General features: G+C 40.5%; 1 protein-coding gene across 1 annotated transcript in view; it reads left to right on the top strand.

Moving 5' to 3' along the window:
- The first annotated feature begins 1,081 nt into the window (after positions 1–1,081).
- Positions 1,082–18,872, top strand: part of FBN2 (fibrillin 2) — a 242,827-nt gene continuing 225,036 nt past the window's right edge. Inside the window, exons 1-5 of the mRNA XM_037901659.2 lie at positions 1,082–1,913; positions 3,023–3,105; positions 7,762–7,860; positions 8,389–8,484; positions 12,099–12,194. Coding sequence (XP_037757587.1) covers positions 1,696–1,913; positions 3,023–3,105; positions 7,762–7,860; positions 8,389–8,484; positions 12,099–12,194 — 592 coding nt within the window. The 5' untranslated portion in view covers positions 1,082–1,695. The remainder of the gene's footprint in view (positions 1,914–3,022; positions 3,106–7,761; positions 7,861–8,388; positions 8,485–12,098; positions 12,195–18,872) is intronic.

The following is an 18,872-nucleotide window of genomic DNA, read 5'->3' as shown; positions in this document are numbered from 1 at the left end:
TGATTCTTGCTTTGTTGTTTGAGATTTATTTGAAAGCAACCTCAACAAGCAGGAAAATCCAAGCAAAGTAAAGAAAGTTTTGCAAATCTTAACTTGTTATCCAGGCCTTCCAGAGAAGTCACCAAACTCTCATATAAATACACAAACTTAAAAAAAGACAAAAGATGAAAATCTGATTCGCCTCTAGAGCGCTACAGTCCTGGTGTCCTCATTTAACTGCCAAGGTTTAGCTACTCAACCGCACGCCTCCTGGAAGAATAAACGTTCATTGTCTGGGCTCCCAAGGCAACCCTTCCTCCCGCTGGACTGAAATTAGAACAAAGTCAGGCAAAAGGTCACGAGTGGAAAGAGAGCAATTACATGCCCTTTTCACCGCGGGTAACTGTCCAATTTCCTCAACAGACCTCAGCTGCAGGACGTCTCCCACCATTGAAGGGGCTGCACTGCAGTTCTCGCCTTGCTGGCCAGATAACTAACCCCAGCTGCCCACCTCCCCCAGTGGCAATGCCCCTTATGTGATCAGGTCTGTGGTCTTGCATGGGAGGGTCGGTGCGTTCGAGATCCACTTTTGTGCCTCAGCGAGAAATCAATCCCCTTTGGGGGCAATTCTGCACCGACTAACTCTGCACACGTCGCTCTAACTCCGCCGCACCCCCACCCCGGCACGTGGCAGGAGAGGGTCCTCGCTACGAGAGGTTGCTTAGGAAAGAAAGAAAGCGAGGGACCAAGGCAGCTCTTGCAAAAGCAAAAGAGCCCCCGCCACAGCGCCGTCTCCTGAGTGCCCGCTGCACCGCCCCGAGACACCGGGGGGGGCAAAGTTATGGAACCGGGGAGCAAGGGGCCTGTGGAATGAAATGACTGACACCCCAGGAACCCCTCTCCCGGCTCCCCGCCCCTCCTCCTTCGCATAACCTCATCCTCGCCCATCCCTCCCCCTACGACTTCCTCTCCCCCGCAGCCCCTCCTCCTTCTCCCCGTCTCTTCCCGCTGCACCTCTTCCCCCACCCTGTTCTCAGCCCCTCCTCCTCCTCCTCCCCCTGGCTGCAGCCCCCGCCCATCTCCGGTCTCACCCGCCCAGGCCCGCGCCCTCCTTGCTGCGCTCCCACGTGCTGGGAGCTGCGAGGCTCCCCACTGACTGACAGGCAGGCAGGCGGCCGCCCTGCCTCAAAACCCTCCAGCGCCTCGCATCCTTCAGCTCGCTCCTCCGCAGAGCGGCTCTCCGGTCCGCGGCTGCAGCGTCCGGGGGCCCCTTCACCTTCCTGGCCTCGCCGCCTCTCCAGGATCCGTCTCTCAAACCGCCTCCTCCTGCTCCTCGGCCGGGATTGCTCTGCCCTCGGCACAGCTCCGGCGCAGCCTGCCTGTGCCCTAGCGACTCCTCGGGGTGCCGGGAGCTTCGCAGGGCCGGTCTGAAGCTCACCTCGGTCGCCGCTCTTTTGTAAATACAAAGCACGTTGCGGAGCGATGCAGCGTGGAGCCCAGGGCGCCCCGGCGCGTGCTCCCGCCGCGGCTTGCTGAAGGCGCTTTGGAAGAGACGGCTGCGGCACAGTCCCTCCCGGGCAGGGAAAGAGGGAGCAGCGGCTCCCTGGCCCCCCAGCTGCCGAGTGCTGCGCTCTGAAGACGCCCCCGGAGTGGAAGTTTCAGTACTCTGCACCCGGCCTCCTTCCTGGTCGGGTTTTCCAGCTGTCCAGTCGCAGGATGGGGAGACAGCGGGGGCTTTGCCCGCAGCTTTATTGCTTGTGGCTGGGCTGTGTCGCGCTGTGGGCGCAGGGAGCAGCCGGGCAGCAAAAGGAACAGCAGGTCCGGCCCGTGGGGGGAACAGACGCCATCTACCCAGCCTCGGAGAATCGGGAGGACGGGGCAGGGGCCGCCACCAGCCGGGTCCGCAGGAGAGGACAGCAGGATGTGCTCAGGGGGTAGGGAAGCACTTCACCGCAAACGCGCTTCCATGCAGCTCACAGCTACCGCACACAATGCAGCACAGCCACCCCCGGGTAGCCCCTTCCCGCTCACCTCCCTGCAACCCAGCGCCACAAGCACCTCCCTGCCGTCCACAAGCAGCGCCGTGTAACCCCTTTCGTTCAGTCCACAACTACATCGGTACACCCCGAAATCCCGCCCGGCAGTCCACACAGCCCCAGCCAGGCAAGCCCCAATCCCCAGCACCTCAGTGGAATCCATTACCAATCCGTGTCATCCCCACACAGCTGCCTTCGCGCAATTCACAGCGGTCTCCGTGTAACCTCTCCCCACTTCAAAACCGCAGCTGGTGGCTCTTGTGTTTGTCTTCTTCACACATGACATTTCCTTTCAAACTCACTTATTAGTCCAATTTAATGTTGTTGTTTTAATTCGCAGTTGTGGCCACGATTTTAAACAAAAAGTACCCTCAGATACTGTGATTATGTTTGAAAAAATAGTTATTTGTTTGCTTGTAAAGGTAAACGTGAAAAGGTGGTGCTAATAACAAGAAACAAATAGTGCTTCAATTTTGTGATCATGGGTATTACAGCCTTAAAAAAACTTTGAGGTAGACTTTGTTTTGCACGTTAAAAGATGTGCTTGCAAAAGAGGATGGTTTTGTTTGGTTTGAGGAAGAATTTGAAGGGGGAGAGCTAGCTCAATGGTTTTAAGCATTGGCCTGCTAAACCTTGGGTTGTGAGTTCAATCCTTGAGGGGGCTATTTAGGGATCTGGGGCAAAAATTGGGGACTAGTCCTGCTTTGAGCAGGGGGTTGGACTAGATGACCTCCTGAGGTCCTTTCCAACCTGATATTCTATGATTAATTTCCGTTTAAGGTGGTGGTGGAAGGTGCTTTTTCTTTGTTTGATTTTTTTTTTTTTTTTTTTTTTATTTTGGGTTGGGGAAGGGGAGTTTGTTTGCTTTTGTTTGGCAGTTCATACAGTTTTTGTTTTGTTGTACCTGGACTGTAGATTCTTTCCCTTCTGCATATCTAAAAAACCTGGATGTGCCTTTACATTGACCGACATTTTTGTGTGCACATTTATTTGTATGTATGTGACAGACCAAACGTGTGTGGCTCTAGATTCCACTCCTACTGTTGCCCTGGATGGAAAACGCTCCCTGGAGGAAATCAGTGTATTGTTCGTAAGTGTCTGACTTTAGGTTTTTACAATCTCGTGGGAAATAATCTTCTCTGAATTTTTCTGCTGCATCCAGTATAAGATAGTGGAATATATCTTGTAATTCATTTTGGCAAGTTCAGTCTTCTAGGTTACACTTCAAAAACGAAATGATAGATTTAGTGGCTCAGAGTTCCCATAACCAAAACCTTAGGAATACCCTAAACAAAATACAGTGATTTGCCAAGAGGCATGGATCAATTTAGTTTAAAAAAAATAAAAATCGTTAATTGAGTGATCAATACCGAAAAAAGAAAAATGTCAAGCAAATGGGATCTGAAGTTTTCTAAAATTTCTGTGGTAAATTTGGAATAGCAATATAATGATGTAATAGGAAACTTTTTAATGTGTAGGGGTGTTCACTTATTTTCCTCCTTGTCATTTTTAGTTGTGTTTTAATAGCTATAAAGCATGGAGGCTCAATGATTATTGCACTGGTCATGCTAAATTTTGTACTGAGAGATCTGGCTATTGTTGACATGGCTTGGCAAAAAAAAGGAGAGTCTGCTGAGCAGTCTATTTAAGAAAAATTGTCTAACTATAAAGGAAATATAAAATTTAAGGGTTTTTGTCTGTTAAATTACTGTCAATTTCAGAAGGGTGCTTTTTGCTCTTTGAACTTCAGCTTTAATGAAAACTGCACCTACTCATCCTACCCTTTGACTAACCTGTGTTGTTTTCTTACCTAATAAATACGTCAAATTTGCAATTCAAGAACACATTGCTCTCCAGTTCTGCTGTGATGTGCTTTGTAATGCCTCCTCTGACAAATCAGACATTTAGTGGGGGATGGGAGGAAAATCTGTTGGCTTGTAGAAGTTAGAGATGGAAAAACCTGCCATGTCATTGAGGCCACTGCCTGGCAGCACATGACTACTGGTGTTTTCACTTTTGTTTATTTTACATAGTTAAGTCAGTCTTGTTAACATTATCTCCAACTATGCCAGATATCCTTGATCTTGATCTTAGGTTCATAGACTCATAGACTTTAAGGTCAGAAGGGACCATTATGATCATCTGATCTGACCTCCTGCATAACACAGGCCACGGAATCTCACCCACCAACACCTGTAACAATCCCCTAACTTATGTCTGAGCTATTGAAGTCCTCAAATTGTGGTTTAAAGACTTCAGAGTGCAGCGAATCCTCCAGCAAGTGACCTTAATGTTTTACAGGCAAAGGATAATTACAAATTCAGAAAATAGCAATACCAAACTAGCTGTTGAATAATAGGAGCACCTGAGTGTGCTTAATTTAATGTATAATTTATGTACGGTATATAGGGACAAATTTTAAAGGTATTTAGGTGCCTAAAGATGTGTCTGTGGTGCCCCATGAGATTTTCAAAGCCCCCGAAAGCCTAATTCTCATTTGTAATCTTCAAAAATCTGGCCAGTAGTGCATACTAAGGGCCTGAGCCTAGAATCTATTCACATGCTAAACTCAAATTTGACTTATATGTGACTTATTTGCTCAAAGGGCCCTATCCTGCTCCCAGTTAACTCAGCGATAAAAGTCCATTGACCTCAGTGGTGCAGAAATTGGGCCAAAATGACTACGCAATTGGGTAAATGGTTAGCACATGATGCTCTTTTTAATAGATGTTTTTGATAGTTTAGGAACATATTTCTACATTCATACTCATACTTTTGTTGTGATCAGAGACTCCTTTAGAACACTTTGTAGTTACAGCCTTTTCTGGCCAAACTAAATGGCTATCTCCACCAGCAGTACCCCAGTGGAGATTCATCTTATACCAGCAAAGAGTTCTTTTGCTCGTATAGCTTATACCAGTTCCCCAAATGAAATAAGCATTGTTAGGTTTTTGTTTGTTTTTGTGCCCCCCCTGCCCCCCCAGTATAAATGCGTCTACATTGGGGCTGTTTGCCAGTTTTAAAAATATAAAGAATCATGCCCCTAACCAACCAACATTATACTGGCAAAAGTTTTTAGTGTAGACCTGGCCTTATTCAGGAAATTGAGCTGGCCCATATTTCTGTGGGTTAATGAATGACTTAAAAAATCAACTCTGGGTCTCTGGTATTGGCCATGTGTTGTAATTCAGATGCCTGACTCTTACTTTTCAGTTAGCCAATGAAAAAGGATTCTGTTTTTTGCATTAATCAAGGCGATATTACTAATTTTAACAAAACAGTGAATTAAAGTGAATTCTCTCTTCCTCTCCCCTCCAATGGGAATTTCTTCAATGATCTTTTTTTCCAAATCTGCTCCCTTAGATAGTGATATTTGTTCAGCTTCTCCACCCTCAACTCCTATAAAAGAGTTGGTATCTATATAGTCTCATTTTTGAGTATCATCAGACTGAAAATGTCATCTTTCTGAGTCTACTGGAGTGATAAAGATGAATAAGTTTTCTGTGAAGAAAATCTCTTCAAGGTTTTTGTTGTGGTAACTGTCTGAGGACAGTAAAAAGGAAGAAGCAGAAGCATGTGTTTATGGCTCAAATGGCACAAGAAGACTCCTTTTCCAACAAGGTCTTCTTTCCGCTTTCTTTTTATTTGGCTTTGCTGTTATATTACCATCATGTCAGGTTAGGAGCTGATTTCTCTCTGCTTAGATATTTTGGAAAAGAGTCTCATGAGGTGAAACTATTTAATTTACCCATCCCAATTCTTGGGAAACCATGAGAAACCTATTTACTGATAATATGTCAGGTGGAATTTAGCATGGGAGTTATAATATACGTGAGGATTAGTTGAATTTTTGGTAGGCTATATTAACAATCTCTTATGTAGTCCTTGAAAAGAGTTAATTTCAGCACGTATTACACCAAGACATCACACTGCATTGCAACTTCTATCTAAAAGTGTTCATCAGTTTAGAAACTATAATCCGGTTATTTGGTTAGAAGGCCTCTGAGTATTTCCATCATTTTGTAATGAATACATCCAATTACAGAGGAGACACTGTACGTAACATTTTTCTGAATCAAATTCATTGAAGCTTAGGTTCAGCAGAGGGTAAGGATGTGCAGGGACAACATATTCATAGATGGAAGTGGGAGGTTTTTGATGTCCCCCTGTGGTGCAACAGGTAACCAACTGAAGAAAGGTGTCCGTGGGCTGAAAATGTGAGCTAGGGGTTGTGTGACTTTAATGGAGAATTTCAGGGGGCACACGTGAAAAATCCTGCCTAGCTTGACATTGATAAGGAGCTTCTGTTTTGAGGGGAAAGTTGCTAAGTCTCCTAGAGAGAACATTTTTACTTGGCGAATGGAGCAAGAAAACAATATACTTTATTTTTGCTTTGATAAGTTAGATTTCTTATTTCATTAACACTTTTTTTTTTAAGTCAGAACCCAGGATACAAAATTCTGGGACAGATGCTGCCTGTGTCTGGGCTTTCTCAGGTAGGGGCTTGGAAAGAAATTTTGCGCACTCAAAATTTCCTTTGCTTTCTTCCATCTGGAAGAACAGAGTTTCTGTTTCTTTCCCACTCCCACAAAACTAGTGGAGATGTTAGGCCTTCGGAGGTGTGGGTCTCCGAAGAACCATGGGAGCTGAGGTCATCCACATGTGGACTCTACATGTGTAGTGTCTCCTACAAGAACTTGTTCTTCAATGGTATTTGTGTAGGGTGCTGCTCCGCTAATGTGCTGGGGCTCATATTCCGTCCCTTGTACAAAACTCCCCACAACATTTACTTGGTCTTAATCAGGACAGAGATCAGGATTAGGCCCTTAGCATTTTCATGCTTGTATAGTTGTTCTGTGAGTGGAACATCCATTAGAGTCAGTTGGGGAAATATGCATGCATGAAGATAGCAATAGATGGTTAATATTAGCACAGCCCATTACATAACATTTACGTACTTCCCAGAGAATTTCATAAAACTACCATCCTAATGACAATATGGAAGTGTTTGCATGTTTGTCTGATTTCATTAATTCTTTACAGGAAGGTTTATTTAAAGAGATAATACCACATCTGATAGACCCCAAATACGAACGCTGTCCTCCCTCAAAAGGTCAGCTTGACTTTTAAAATCCATCCTTAATCAGGAAAGAATAAGTAATTCTCCAAAATAAGGTCTGAAATCATTTTAAAATTAACATTTTTTTAAATACATGACCCAAACAAAACCCATCCAATAACCTGAATTTGTAATATGTATTGTTTTTGTATTTAGTGAGCATGAAGTGCAGTCAAATCTCAGTTTCCTACTTGGATTGTCTTTAGGTCATTCTGTCTAAAACTTATAGTTTTTACTCTATTCCATTGCTTGTTTTGGAGGCTATTGTTTCTAATTAGGAAAAAAAAGTGTATTCCTCCCCCTTCCCCACTCCCCCCAATTTTGGAGAGTTATATTTTGGCCCTTTCCATCTTCAGAGTGTTGCTTTGCATTTGATCACAGAAATGATTTACCAAAAATCAACTCTTTGTACTATGTTTGAGTTTTATTTTGGCATATATCTAACATTGTTTAACTGCATCTCTGAATTGAGCAATTTTCTGGCTTGGTTCAAGGCATTCATGTTTTCTGACTTACTTCTCTTTCAAACAATAAGTTATGAGTTTAGTTCATTAACAAGCATTTCTTCTGTAACTTAATTCTGAACACATTCTTATTCACTGTCTTCTTAAATGCTTTCTTCCCCAGCAATTTGTAGAAATAGTTGTGGTGATGGATTTTGTTCCCGTCCTAATATGTGCACTTGCTCCAGTGGACAAATATCACCTACCTGTGGATCAAAATCTAGTAAGGACTTAAAATATTTGCATTGCTTTTAGAGATCTCTCTTAAATTGATCTACAATAAGCATCCATTTTTCAAAAATACTTCAATGTATAGAACAAATACCTTATAAAATACATAGTCATCACTATATACAGATATGTAATTTATACTTACTGCTTTAGTTCTATCAATAGGCATTGCTCTCTGAGTGATATGACAAAAAGTGGGCATATTTAAACACACATAGATACCTTGAGTACATACACATCTTGTAATACAATTTTCTAATTCTGAATTTTTGCATGAAAAGTTGGTTGCAAAATCCCTCTAGATATTTAGGAGTTGCAAGTTGTGCCATATATTATTGGAGAAGTTATTTTCCCTAGATTTTGTTTTAGATGTCTTGATAATTTGTCACACAAATGTAGGCATATATACACATTCTTTAAATGGCTATGTGTATGTGCTTTTGAATGACACTGCTGTTAGCCACTTTTGGAAACCCATTATAATATTAAAATTAATCTGTATATATGTGTTCCATTGTAGTACAACAGTGCAGTATCAGATGTATGAACGGTGGTACTTGTGCAGATGATCAATGCCAGTGCCAGAAGGGGTACATTGGAACTTACTGTGGACAACGTAAGTAACTTCTCTGTTTCGTGCTTAAATTTGACAAGCAGGGATCAATCCAACAATCCTGGCTTATGTGAGTAGCTTGGAGTTTATAGGAGAGCAAAATAATCCAATTCTATACATAAGGTTACATATGCAGAGATATTGTGCCATGTCTGAGGATGTAATACAGAAGTCCCTTGCTACGTGGACCAGGTTGAGCTGTATCTACACTCCTGTCATGAGTCCTTTGCACCTCCCACAGAAAGATGTCAAAAATTACATTAATTTGGAAAACAATAAAATGATTAAAGAGAGATTGATTTGTGAGGAAAGATTAGAAGAACTGAATTTGGCCAACTGATTACTAATTAGCAGAGAATCTGATAATAGGTTACAAGTATTTGAGAAGTGAGACTGTCAATAAAAGAGGAGAATTGTATAAGGTGGTCTGTGGGTATGCAAGTAGAGGTAAACCAATGAAGTAAAAAGAAAAAGTAGTTTGAATAGCAGGAAAAAAATCTAGACATAAGTGGAAGAGCATCCTAAAGAAATAGTGACAGCCCCATTGTAAGCCTGGGCAAAGCTCTGGAGAACATTCAGTGGGCAACCTTGCACGTGTCATGTGATACGTTGGATGAATTTTCACATTTTTGATGATGATGATGATGATTTTGGGGTACTTTTCCCATGAGAATTAGATAGTTCTAAAGGATCGTTGGTGGCAAAAAGTGCTTTTTTTATTGCTTTAAAACCTAGGGCTTAAACCCTAGAGAGTCTTATTCAGGCCAGTCAATGGGAGTCAGCTTGGATCCTTAACCACTGATCCTACAAAGAGCTGTGCATGGGCAGACCCCTGGGATTGCACAGAGCACACTGGAGGATCAGTGCTTTAGTTAGGGCTTGAGGATTTGGCTTCTAGACATAGGATTGAAAGTCATGTTTAAATTATAACATGAATATATTTAATTTAAACCATCATTGTGTTTTGAGATTTTAAAAAACCTTCTTGTTCCACAAAATATTGTAATTCATCCACTACGTGCTATAACAGCAACACAGAAGTTGCTTCATTTAATACATGGGACTGACATCTTGAGTGAAAAGTAATTCAGTTTAGGCCTTGATAAGAAATACAAGCTTTATCATGCTTCTAGATAATAGTACATTTTTATGTGTTTCCCTTTGTGATGTAGTGGTCAGTCAAATTGTACTATATGTGCATTTTTTCCAATTTAAAAGATTTAACAAAGAGTTGTTTTGGCACAGGGTAGTCAAGTGCTTTTATAACCTGTCCTAAGCTGTAGGGACCTGAGTTGGAAGACTGCCTAGAAACTTTAAGACCAAAATCTCTCTTTGCTGTTGCTCGGGCATGTTGTAAAGACAGTGGAACTGTCCTGTAGTTGCAGTCTGTTCTTTCAGAGCACGTGATATTTCTGTGCAAAGCTGTACAGCCTTGGAAATAAGTGAGCCCTGATTTAAGCAGAATTGCTTTAAGACACTAAAATTAATAATCTTTTCAGTATGACAGGTGAACTCTCTCTTTCACAGTCATATTCTGTTTATAAATGCTTGCTTTCCTAGAGGCCCAGTAAAAATTTTTGAGGGCTTAAAAAGGAAAGGTTGCTCTGAGGGAATTACTGTATACCAGCAATATCACACATTTTGCTAGGAAGTTCATACTTCATTGTTTCAAGAATATATATGACATTGATTGGATTCAAATGGATTTATAGGACACTCATTGTTTGATTCACACAAATTTGTACATGGTGTGCATGTGCAAATTGTAACCCATCAGTAGATTTACTACTGGAGAAGGCACATGATGCTGCATTCCATTCTAGTGATCTACTGCATTCCATTCTAGTGATCTACACCAAAAGTAGATAGCTTTAATTTCTGACCAGGACACCTTAGGTGACTCACTAGTGGAGGCTACCTGGAGTTATGATGAATCAGTGGATCTCCCAGGTGTCCTAGCCATGCCCACTTCTGGCCAGCACTACCTACTTTTTGGAGTTGCACTGTCTGTCTGCATACTCGCTGGTAAAGTCAGAGTTTCTGATACCTTTGCCATTATAAGCACCACATCCTAGCAAACTTGCTGATGTTGGGACCCCACAGGCTTGGGATAACCGACATATCCCAGGATGAAATATAATTATTATAGCTTTAGTTTTTGGGAAACTAGTTTAGTTTTTTCCAGAAAAATCATTTTTTTTTTAAATATATGAAGACTGAATATATAGAGGTTATGCAATTAGCTTAATTGGGAAGGATTCCCTTTCTAACTTTATATTGGTGTCTAACAAATGGTACACCATGATTCTGTGGTGCAGTAAAACTGCTTTGATTGGTCCAGCCACTTGAGGCCTCGGCTTATGTAAAGGGATCCTGTAGTGCTGTGGAAGTGCAGTAGCGGTTTGTACTCCACCTCTTTGCCTCCCCTCAGTTGCCTGTACAGGAGTGTTGCTGGGGAAACGGGATGGCTCAGGAAGACACTTGTGCTCTAGCAATCCCCGACTGCCAGAAGGGCTCCTGGGAACCATTAGCAACCAGTGGAATTTACAACAGCTTTCAGGCTGCTTTAAGTCTTGCCTGAGAATAAACTTTATTTATCAGGCTCAGAAGCAGGGAAACCCAAAGTCGACTTTAAGCCACCTTTGCCCACACACCTCCCATGCTCTTCCCATGCTGCCCAGGAGTTGAACTAAAGACAGAGTTCCAAGCATTAAAATATGGTTCTACTCTAAAACCAAAATATGTAAAAGTGGCATCTTTTCATTGAACAACTGAGATTCTTATGTGTTTTCAAGTTGTCTACTAATTTTATGGCAGAAATAAATTCTTACTACTATTTGTGCCTGTTAGTGCTGCACAGCCAGGCCCATTATTCAGCAAAGCACTTAAGCCTGTGCTTAATTTTAAGTAGCTACTTAATTCCATCCCCATTTTAGCATGTGCTTAAAATTAAGCACATTTAAACAGGTGCAAACAAGGGTGGAATTTGGCCTGCAAAATCTTTATTACTAGGGACGACATGTAAGAAGAAAAGAACCCAACATGGATTTCAGGTCCAGATTGAGTTTGTAGGGCAGTTAGAAAATAATTTTTACTTGTAAATTGAGGACTGTAAATTGGAAGAACTTTAACATTAGAGCTCATCAGAAATCAATAAAAAGGTCAAAAATAATTTTGTTTTCATTGAAATTTGATTTTCATCAAAGATTTCCTACCATCTCTAATAAACATGGACCCCCTATGATGCTATTTTTACAATGGCACTTTTCAGATTTGATCAATATTTTAAAGAATTTTACTTTTTAAAAAAACTTGCGAAACTAATCCTAATTATAAATTCTTATTTGGGATTAATGGGTAAACCCAATTTGATCTTTGTATAGCTAATAGTTTGAGTTCTGAATGAATAAAACATCTCCCTTAGCTTTATAGTAAGTATGAAAAGTTTTAGTCTAAAGTTTTTGAGCAGATTTGACTGAAAACTGTCTTTGAGCCTTGACTATCTGCTGTTCTGTACTAATACCAATGAGGTATATTTATTTGTTAATTTATTTTAAATAGATTACAAAGATATACTATTAATATTACATCAGAATTTCAACTTTTTTCAAACACAGCTGTCTGTGAAAATGGTTGCCAGAATGGAGGACGTTGTATTGGACCCAATCGCTGTGCATGCGTGTATGGATTTACTGGCCCTCAGTGCGAAAGAGGTAAGAAAAATAAGGAGAGAAAGGAATAAACAAATTTGAAAGCAAGTTTATAATAAGCCTTTTGTTCAAAATATTTTTCTTTCCTTTGTGACTGTTGCATATCTGGTTGGCAAGCGGAAAATTACAATGCTTTTGTTGTGATTGAGGAAAAGCTGTGTTCTTATAGATATCTCATTATCTTTTATGTAAATTCAATAGACAGTGGGCCAAACGCTACTGTCAGTTACCCTGAGTGCGCTGGGTCAGATCTGTTGATTGAACTGGAACCATAGAATTGTTACTGAGCAGAATTTGGCCCAGTTTTCCATACAGTAATTGTTTGTTTAAAGGAAATATATAGAGCTATTTATGCTGATGTGAGATGCCTTAAAGAAACATTTAAAATAAGAAAAAATGGATAAATTATAATAACTGTCTAAGGCCATGATTCTAGAAAGCATATCTATCCAGGAAAGCACATCTTTAGGTGCTTTTCTGAATTAAGACCTAATTTAGTAATTTTATCATTTTACTATTATTACTGAAGAAGCCATCAGCTTATTTATTACAAGGACAGAAACGTCAGTCCTAGCCATGTCACTCGCAACGATGCTGAAAGTATTTAGTACTAAACATAAAATTGTTTTTGGTTGAATTTGAACTATAATTGTCATGTTAATCTTGAAAGACAATAGTTCCATATATAAAAATTTAGAATAACGGGAATCAGTCGATCAGTTAACAGGTTTACAATATATTTCCCTCTCAAAATATGTTATACTTCAGTTTACGTTGCAGATAACAGCTAGGAATATTCTCTTTATTTTTAAACCACAAGGCCTTCAAATGAACAATGTCAAATATCCCTGCCAAATACTTCTGATCTGTCAGGCAAACAAAAAGAACACTAATACTAAATTGAGCTAAAAGTGAAATGTCACTCAACATACTTTCTAATTTAACATGTTCTTGAAGACTGCTTTTCAAAATAATCACTAGAATTGTACATCCTTTAATGTTATCCTGTCAGCATTAATTTAAGTTGATGCTGGTTTGCTTGGCAAAAATAATGTTCTTTGTCTTTCTCTGGCCCAGTTTATTTTCAGTGTGTTTGCAAATAACTTTTCTCATCAAAAAGCATAATGAAGAAGAGAGCAACAGAGATGTGAAAAGCTAATGGCTAGAATGCATTATCCTACCCCCTCATTAAAATACTCAATAGGATTGCCCTTTATAAAGTAGCGGCATTGTGCCTCAAGAATCTTTGATCATCCTATGTTGTTTTAAACACCTAAATTTAGGAGTTTGCTCTCCTGTAGAGGCAAGTGCTTAGGTCCATTTGCGCAAGGGAGATGTACATGCATTGATGGGGAAAATAGACTTCTTAAATTTGAGGTTCATACTGGGTTAAATTCAGACCTGGTATAAGGAGGAACAACTTCCAGGGAATTATTTGTTTCAGCTTCAGTGTGTATATATATAGTGTTCAAATGTGATTAGAAAACACAGTATTTTACCACTTTTATATATCTTACACTTATTTGAGACACACTGCATGTGTAACTTACATGCTAAATGGGTAGAAGTGTAGCAGGAAAAGAAACTGACACAAGGGGAGTAATATAGAGCAAGCCCTGATTCCTGCTATTCCTGACTTGTTTTATATACCCACTGAAAGGCAAATTACTAGAGGTTACAATACTTTGCCACAAGCAGCAGAGTGACATAAGTGATGAATTTGGCTCTTTGTGTCTAATTGCCTGTTGCTGTCAATCTGAATATCAGATTTTAAGAGTTACCACTATTAGATTAGTGTTTGGTATTATAATACATTACTTATCCAGTAAATCCCATGGGGACTGTGAACTCCAGACCTAATTCTGGTATATTTTTGCTTTAGACTAATTAATGTGGAAAGTAATATGAAGCAGCAGTCTGTTGGGAATTATATTGATATATGTACAAATATGTGGAAATCCTCTTCATTGGGTAAAATGTGTGCACTTCATTTATATTGGATTTTCAAAGGAGCCTAAGGGAGCTGAGCATCTCAGCTTTAGTTCAGAGTGGAGAAAACTCATATACAAATCTAATGGTTCAGGTTATACCCAAGGGACATGAAGCTGTTATCTGAATAATAAAACATTGTTTTTGTTGCATTTGGGGGGGAGGGGTGTTTGTGTGTGAATGTTGTTGTTTGGTTTCTCTTGAATGTAATAGCCTTGATTCTGATCTTTCTTATGCTGGTTTCAGTAAAATGCCAATGCCTTCAGAGGAATTGCTCCTGATTCTCACCAGTGTGAGATCAGACTAAGACGTTCTGAGGACCAGATTCTGCTATCCTTACTCGGAAAATAGTCCCATTAACTTCCGTGGGACCCTTCATGGAGTAAATGGGCCAAAATCTGGCTGTGAAGATGGTTTTGGATTTTTTTGTATAGATTCTATGAGAGGAAGATGCTCCAGCTTATGTATTTACGGTTTTTGTTGAGTTTTAGATGTCAGTTCCAGAATCTGCTTTCTGACAATTCATTAAACTTTAGATTCAGATTTTCAAAGCCACCTGCGGGATTTGGATGGATAAAGTTTAGACATCCAAATCTTTTAGGTGGCTTTCAAAGTCTTAGCCTGAGTGTACAGGAACAGAGAGTGGCATGCCAGATAGGGATGGCATTGTCACCTGAGGTTTAGCCTGCAGTAAATAACTGACCAGCAAGAGAATTAGCTTAATTAAAAATTTCAACCATAGTAATTCTGTCCAAATTCTGCATTCTGTTACACTGCTGAAAGTACAAAGCAACTCCATTTAAATCAATGGAAGGAACTCTGAGCAGAATTTTGCAATATTGTTATATATTCTGGAAGTCATGAAGACTTTCTTCTAGCCTGATGCTGAAAGCAGAACCAGTATCATACTATTACACACTTTCCTTTGCTCATTTAATATCAACAAAGGTCTGACTGTGTGATCCTAATCTGACATTAATTGCTCAGTCTAAATGCATGCTTACTCAGTAATATAATATCCTTATGTGAAAAGGCAATATACCTTATAGGTGTGGTAGCATATTTTTGATCTGTGGTTTAAAGCAATCCTGGTAGATGTTTCTGAAATAATTAAAGATGGAAAAAACAATTGTGTATCGATCTCAAGGTTTATTTTAAACAATGTATGTCTATGGATTAATGTACTTTATATTAGTAAAATTAAACTGGGGGGTGTGGGAAGAAACACTTCCTGAGGAAAGGGGAGAGAACGTTTTCAGGCACAACTTTAAAAATACTTGGAAGATATTTAGAATTTGTAAGTCTTCTCATTATGGGTGAAATTCATCAAACTGTGCCCAGAGCCTGGGTACAGTAGGGATTGGTGGGAGTGGACAGAATCCAACCCCCAACTCAGTGAGCAGATTGCATGGCAGTAGTGCAACCACTGTGTGGCCAGTATTCTAGCCTATGGTCTGGGATAGCAGTTCATTCTCCTAGTGCCCCTTTGTATGGGTGTTTCTGACCATGATGTATACAGATGCAGTGGGCACATACTCAGCTCACCCTCCATGCTCACCTTCAGGCTGATAAATCTGGCATTGGCAATGAGCCCACCTCTGTAGCATGCAAGAGGCATCTAGCTCTCCCTGTTGTCTGCTCAGTCTGAGCCACCGTTATTTAGGGGGTATTGGAGAACTTAAGTGGTACTTGAGGACCGTATGGAAAAGGTGAATTTCAGCCTGTGTTAATGGTAGATGTGCTTGCTGTCTTTCAGAAAGGTTTTCCATGAAATATGAATATTGAATCATCTATTCCTGTAAAATAAATAAATAAGGATGAAGTCATGAGCAACAGTATTGCTCATTAAAAATAATATCCCCAACGTATATTTTGGCCATTTTAAAATTATGAGAAACATTAATCTCATGTGGTTTCTGTAAGCTAGCATACACAGAACTCTGTAAAATATAATGCATGTCTGTTCTTTTCAATGGCAATTTGCAATTTACATTTTTTCCTTTAGTAATAAAATAAGATGAAAAAGGCCTGATTCTTATGTACAGTGGTGGTAGTAGGCACCTTAATAATAGTTCACAGTAAAACAAACAAAACAAAACTCTGTAGTTTGCTTCTGAAACAAGCTTTTTAGCAAGAGTCCTTAATTTTTAAACTAAAATGTTATAGTTAAAGTTTAGATGAACTTCCCTTGTAAATCACATTAGAGTTTTAAAAGACTTTGTCTTATTTACTTTTTACATTACTGTATTTTCAAATGCATAGTTTTTATTGTTCTGTAAATTAAGGCCTTTTAAATTAGGTATTTTCCCCCTAATATATAACACATGTAGCTTTCCTTCAGATTGGCCTCCCAGACTCAGTTATATGATAAAACGTGACTGCTTGTTCAGCTATCTGGGCTCCTAGCAGACTAATTTCCGGGCTGGAGACAGGAGGCTGAGCAGTAACTAATGACTGGCATGATTACAGTATTTAACTTGAGACTAGCTGCTGGGATAACAAGAAAGCAGAACCTGTTTTGGAGAGCCTGCCTTATTTTCTTCTGATATATACAATGACCTTTTGTACTTACTATCAAAAGCTGTTCTTGTGGTCAACTCCTCCTTTTTGGTTTGTAGACACATTATGTTCAATCTGTTGGAAAATTAAGGCACTTGATTTTGTCTGTTGCTTAAAATTGAATGAGTTATGAAAAGGTTATATACTGAAATAAATATTCTGCCCCCAGTCTCGGGTGTGTGTGTAAAATAATCCGCCCCCCATTCAAAGGCCCAGTCCTTATTGTATGCACACAAGTAGTTTTTACTCATGTGAATAGCCCCACTTACTTCTGTGAGACTACTTGAGAAAGGATTACTTGTATGAGTAAAGGTTTCTAGGGCCAGGCCCTTCATTCAAAGGGAGCTTGCATCCTTGTATTTCTGCACGCAGTGCTGTCTTTTAAAATTAATTATCTGGGAGGTATACAGGCCCAAATTGAAAGACAGAGAGTCTGAGGGAAAGAAGAAATGCTGGTTCCACTGTGGGCTACAGGGAGAAGGAAAGTGCGCTGGCTCCCTGCCAGAGCACTGCAGAAAGAGAATCCTCAGGCAATGGTGCTGTTATGGAGGCTCACTGTGTGTGGACATGGTGGTGCTGGAAGGGATTGGGGAGTGGGAGTCGGTGGAATAGGATAGAAGTAAATGCCTCTTGATTCTTATGTGGTAGGTCAGACTGAAGTCTTCTATGAAAGCTCCTCCTTGTCCTACAAAAGGTATGTCAAAGAGAGGGTCACACACCAGTATTCCTGATGTCCTTTGATGGTAGCAACAGCATGGGAAAGAGAAGCAGTTCAACAGTGTCAGTGGATGTGGTGAAAAGTCCTTTTGGAACCGTTTGGAGGTCTTGGACTTTGGACTTGTTTAGTGCCTCAGAGATCAACAATTCTGGAGAGCCTGCAGCCACACAGATGGCAAAAGGTTATTTTCAAGATACTTGTGTTAAAAGCTAGTCAGCAATGCTATTGTACTACAGCTCAAGAAGGATATGTACTTTATAAAGTCACTTGCTTTATCTAAGTTGCCCACCATTGATCTGTCTCGCACGCATATGGCATCTGCAGAGCAACATTCTAGAGATGCAGTTTTAAGTCCATAAGCCATTTCAAGGTCTCCTCTGTGGTGCTGGGGATAACATCCATTTCACCTTTGAATCCATATTTGCAGCACTGCATTATGATGTGTTCGACGGTGTGGGTGTTCTCACCGCAGTCACACAAAGGGGGGTCTTTGATTTTCCACATGTGCGTCAACTAGCTGGGTCTTCCATGGTTTGTTTGGATGCAGTTCAGTGTGTTCCAGAGTCTGCATGGCAGGTTGAAACCAGGAGGGCAGCTGGATGGGTCAGTAATAATGTGCTTGTTTGGAATGGTGGATGAGTTCTAGGCACTTTGCCATTGCCTGGCCGGATCCAGAGACATGAAGTGGTTGTATGTGGTCCATAGAGATTTTAGAAATTTCAGGAATTGTTGGGATATGTTGTCCATAACCTGCCAGATGGAAAGCTCAGGTAGTCTTTGGCATGTTTAAGTTCTCATGCTGTGCCTATATCTTGATAGATAGCTGGAGGTTTGATGCTTGCTAATACAGAAAGCCACAGAAGCGGTGCTGATTTTATAGTTTCTGTGAAGATTCACATGGTCTAATTCAAATACCTGTCCATAAGTTGGGTATGGCAGCTTCTTGTCCACACCAGTGCACAGTACTGTGCAATTGAGTACACCAGTAAAGGCTGATGTTTGTAGTAGTGGGGCAGTTGATCCCCAGCTTGTTCCTCCTAACTTTTGGATAATGTTGATGCAAGTCTTCACTTTGGAGGCTACTCTTCTTGAGGTGATCAGTGTGCAGTCAAGAATGACACTGAGATATGTTGACTTTGGGCATACTGCACAGTTTCACTGCAAAACGTAACAATTAGAGTGTTTGTGCAATTCTGTTGTCAAGGAGGAAAGAAGAGACTAATGATTTGCTTGAATTTGGTCTCAACTTCCATTTTTGCAAGCACTCCACCATGATCTTAAGGTCAGATGTAAGGGTTACTTCAAGTTCTTTAAAACTATGGGCCTCGTTTGTGAGCGCCAAATCATCAGCATACGCAAACTTCTGCACTGTCACTTCAGGCATATCTCTTGTGCAGACAATGAAAAGTGTGGGA

The sequence above is a fragment of the Chelonia mydas genome, chromosome 5, assembly GCF_015237465.2.
Source record: "Chelonia mydas isolate rCheMyd1 chromosome 5, rCheMyd1.pri.v2, whole genome shotgun sequence".
In the NCBI taxonomy this organism is placed as follows: Eukaryota; Metazoa; Chordata; order Testudines; family Cheloniidae; genus Chelonia; species Chelonia mydas.
This window is presented reverse-complemented; position numbering and strand designations above follow the sequence as displayed.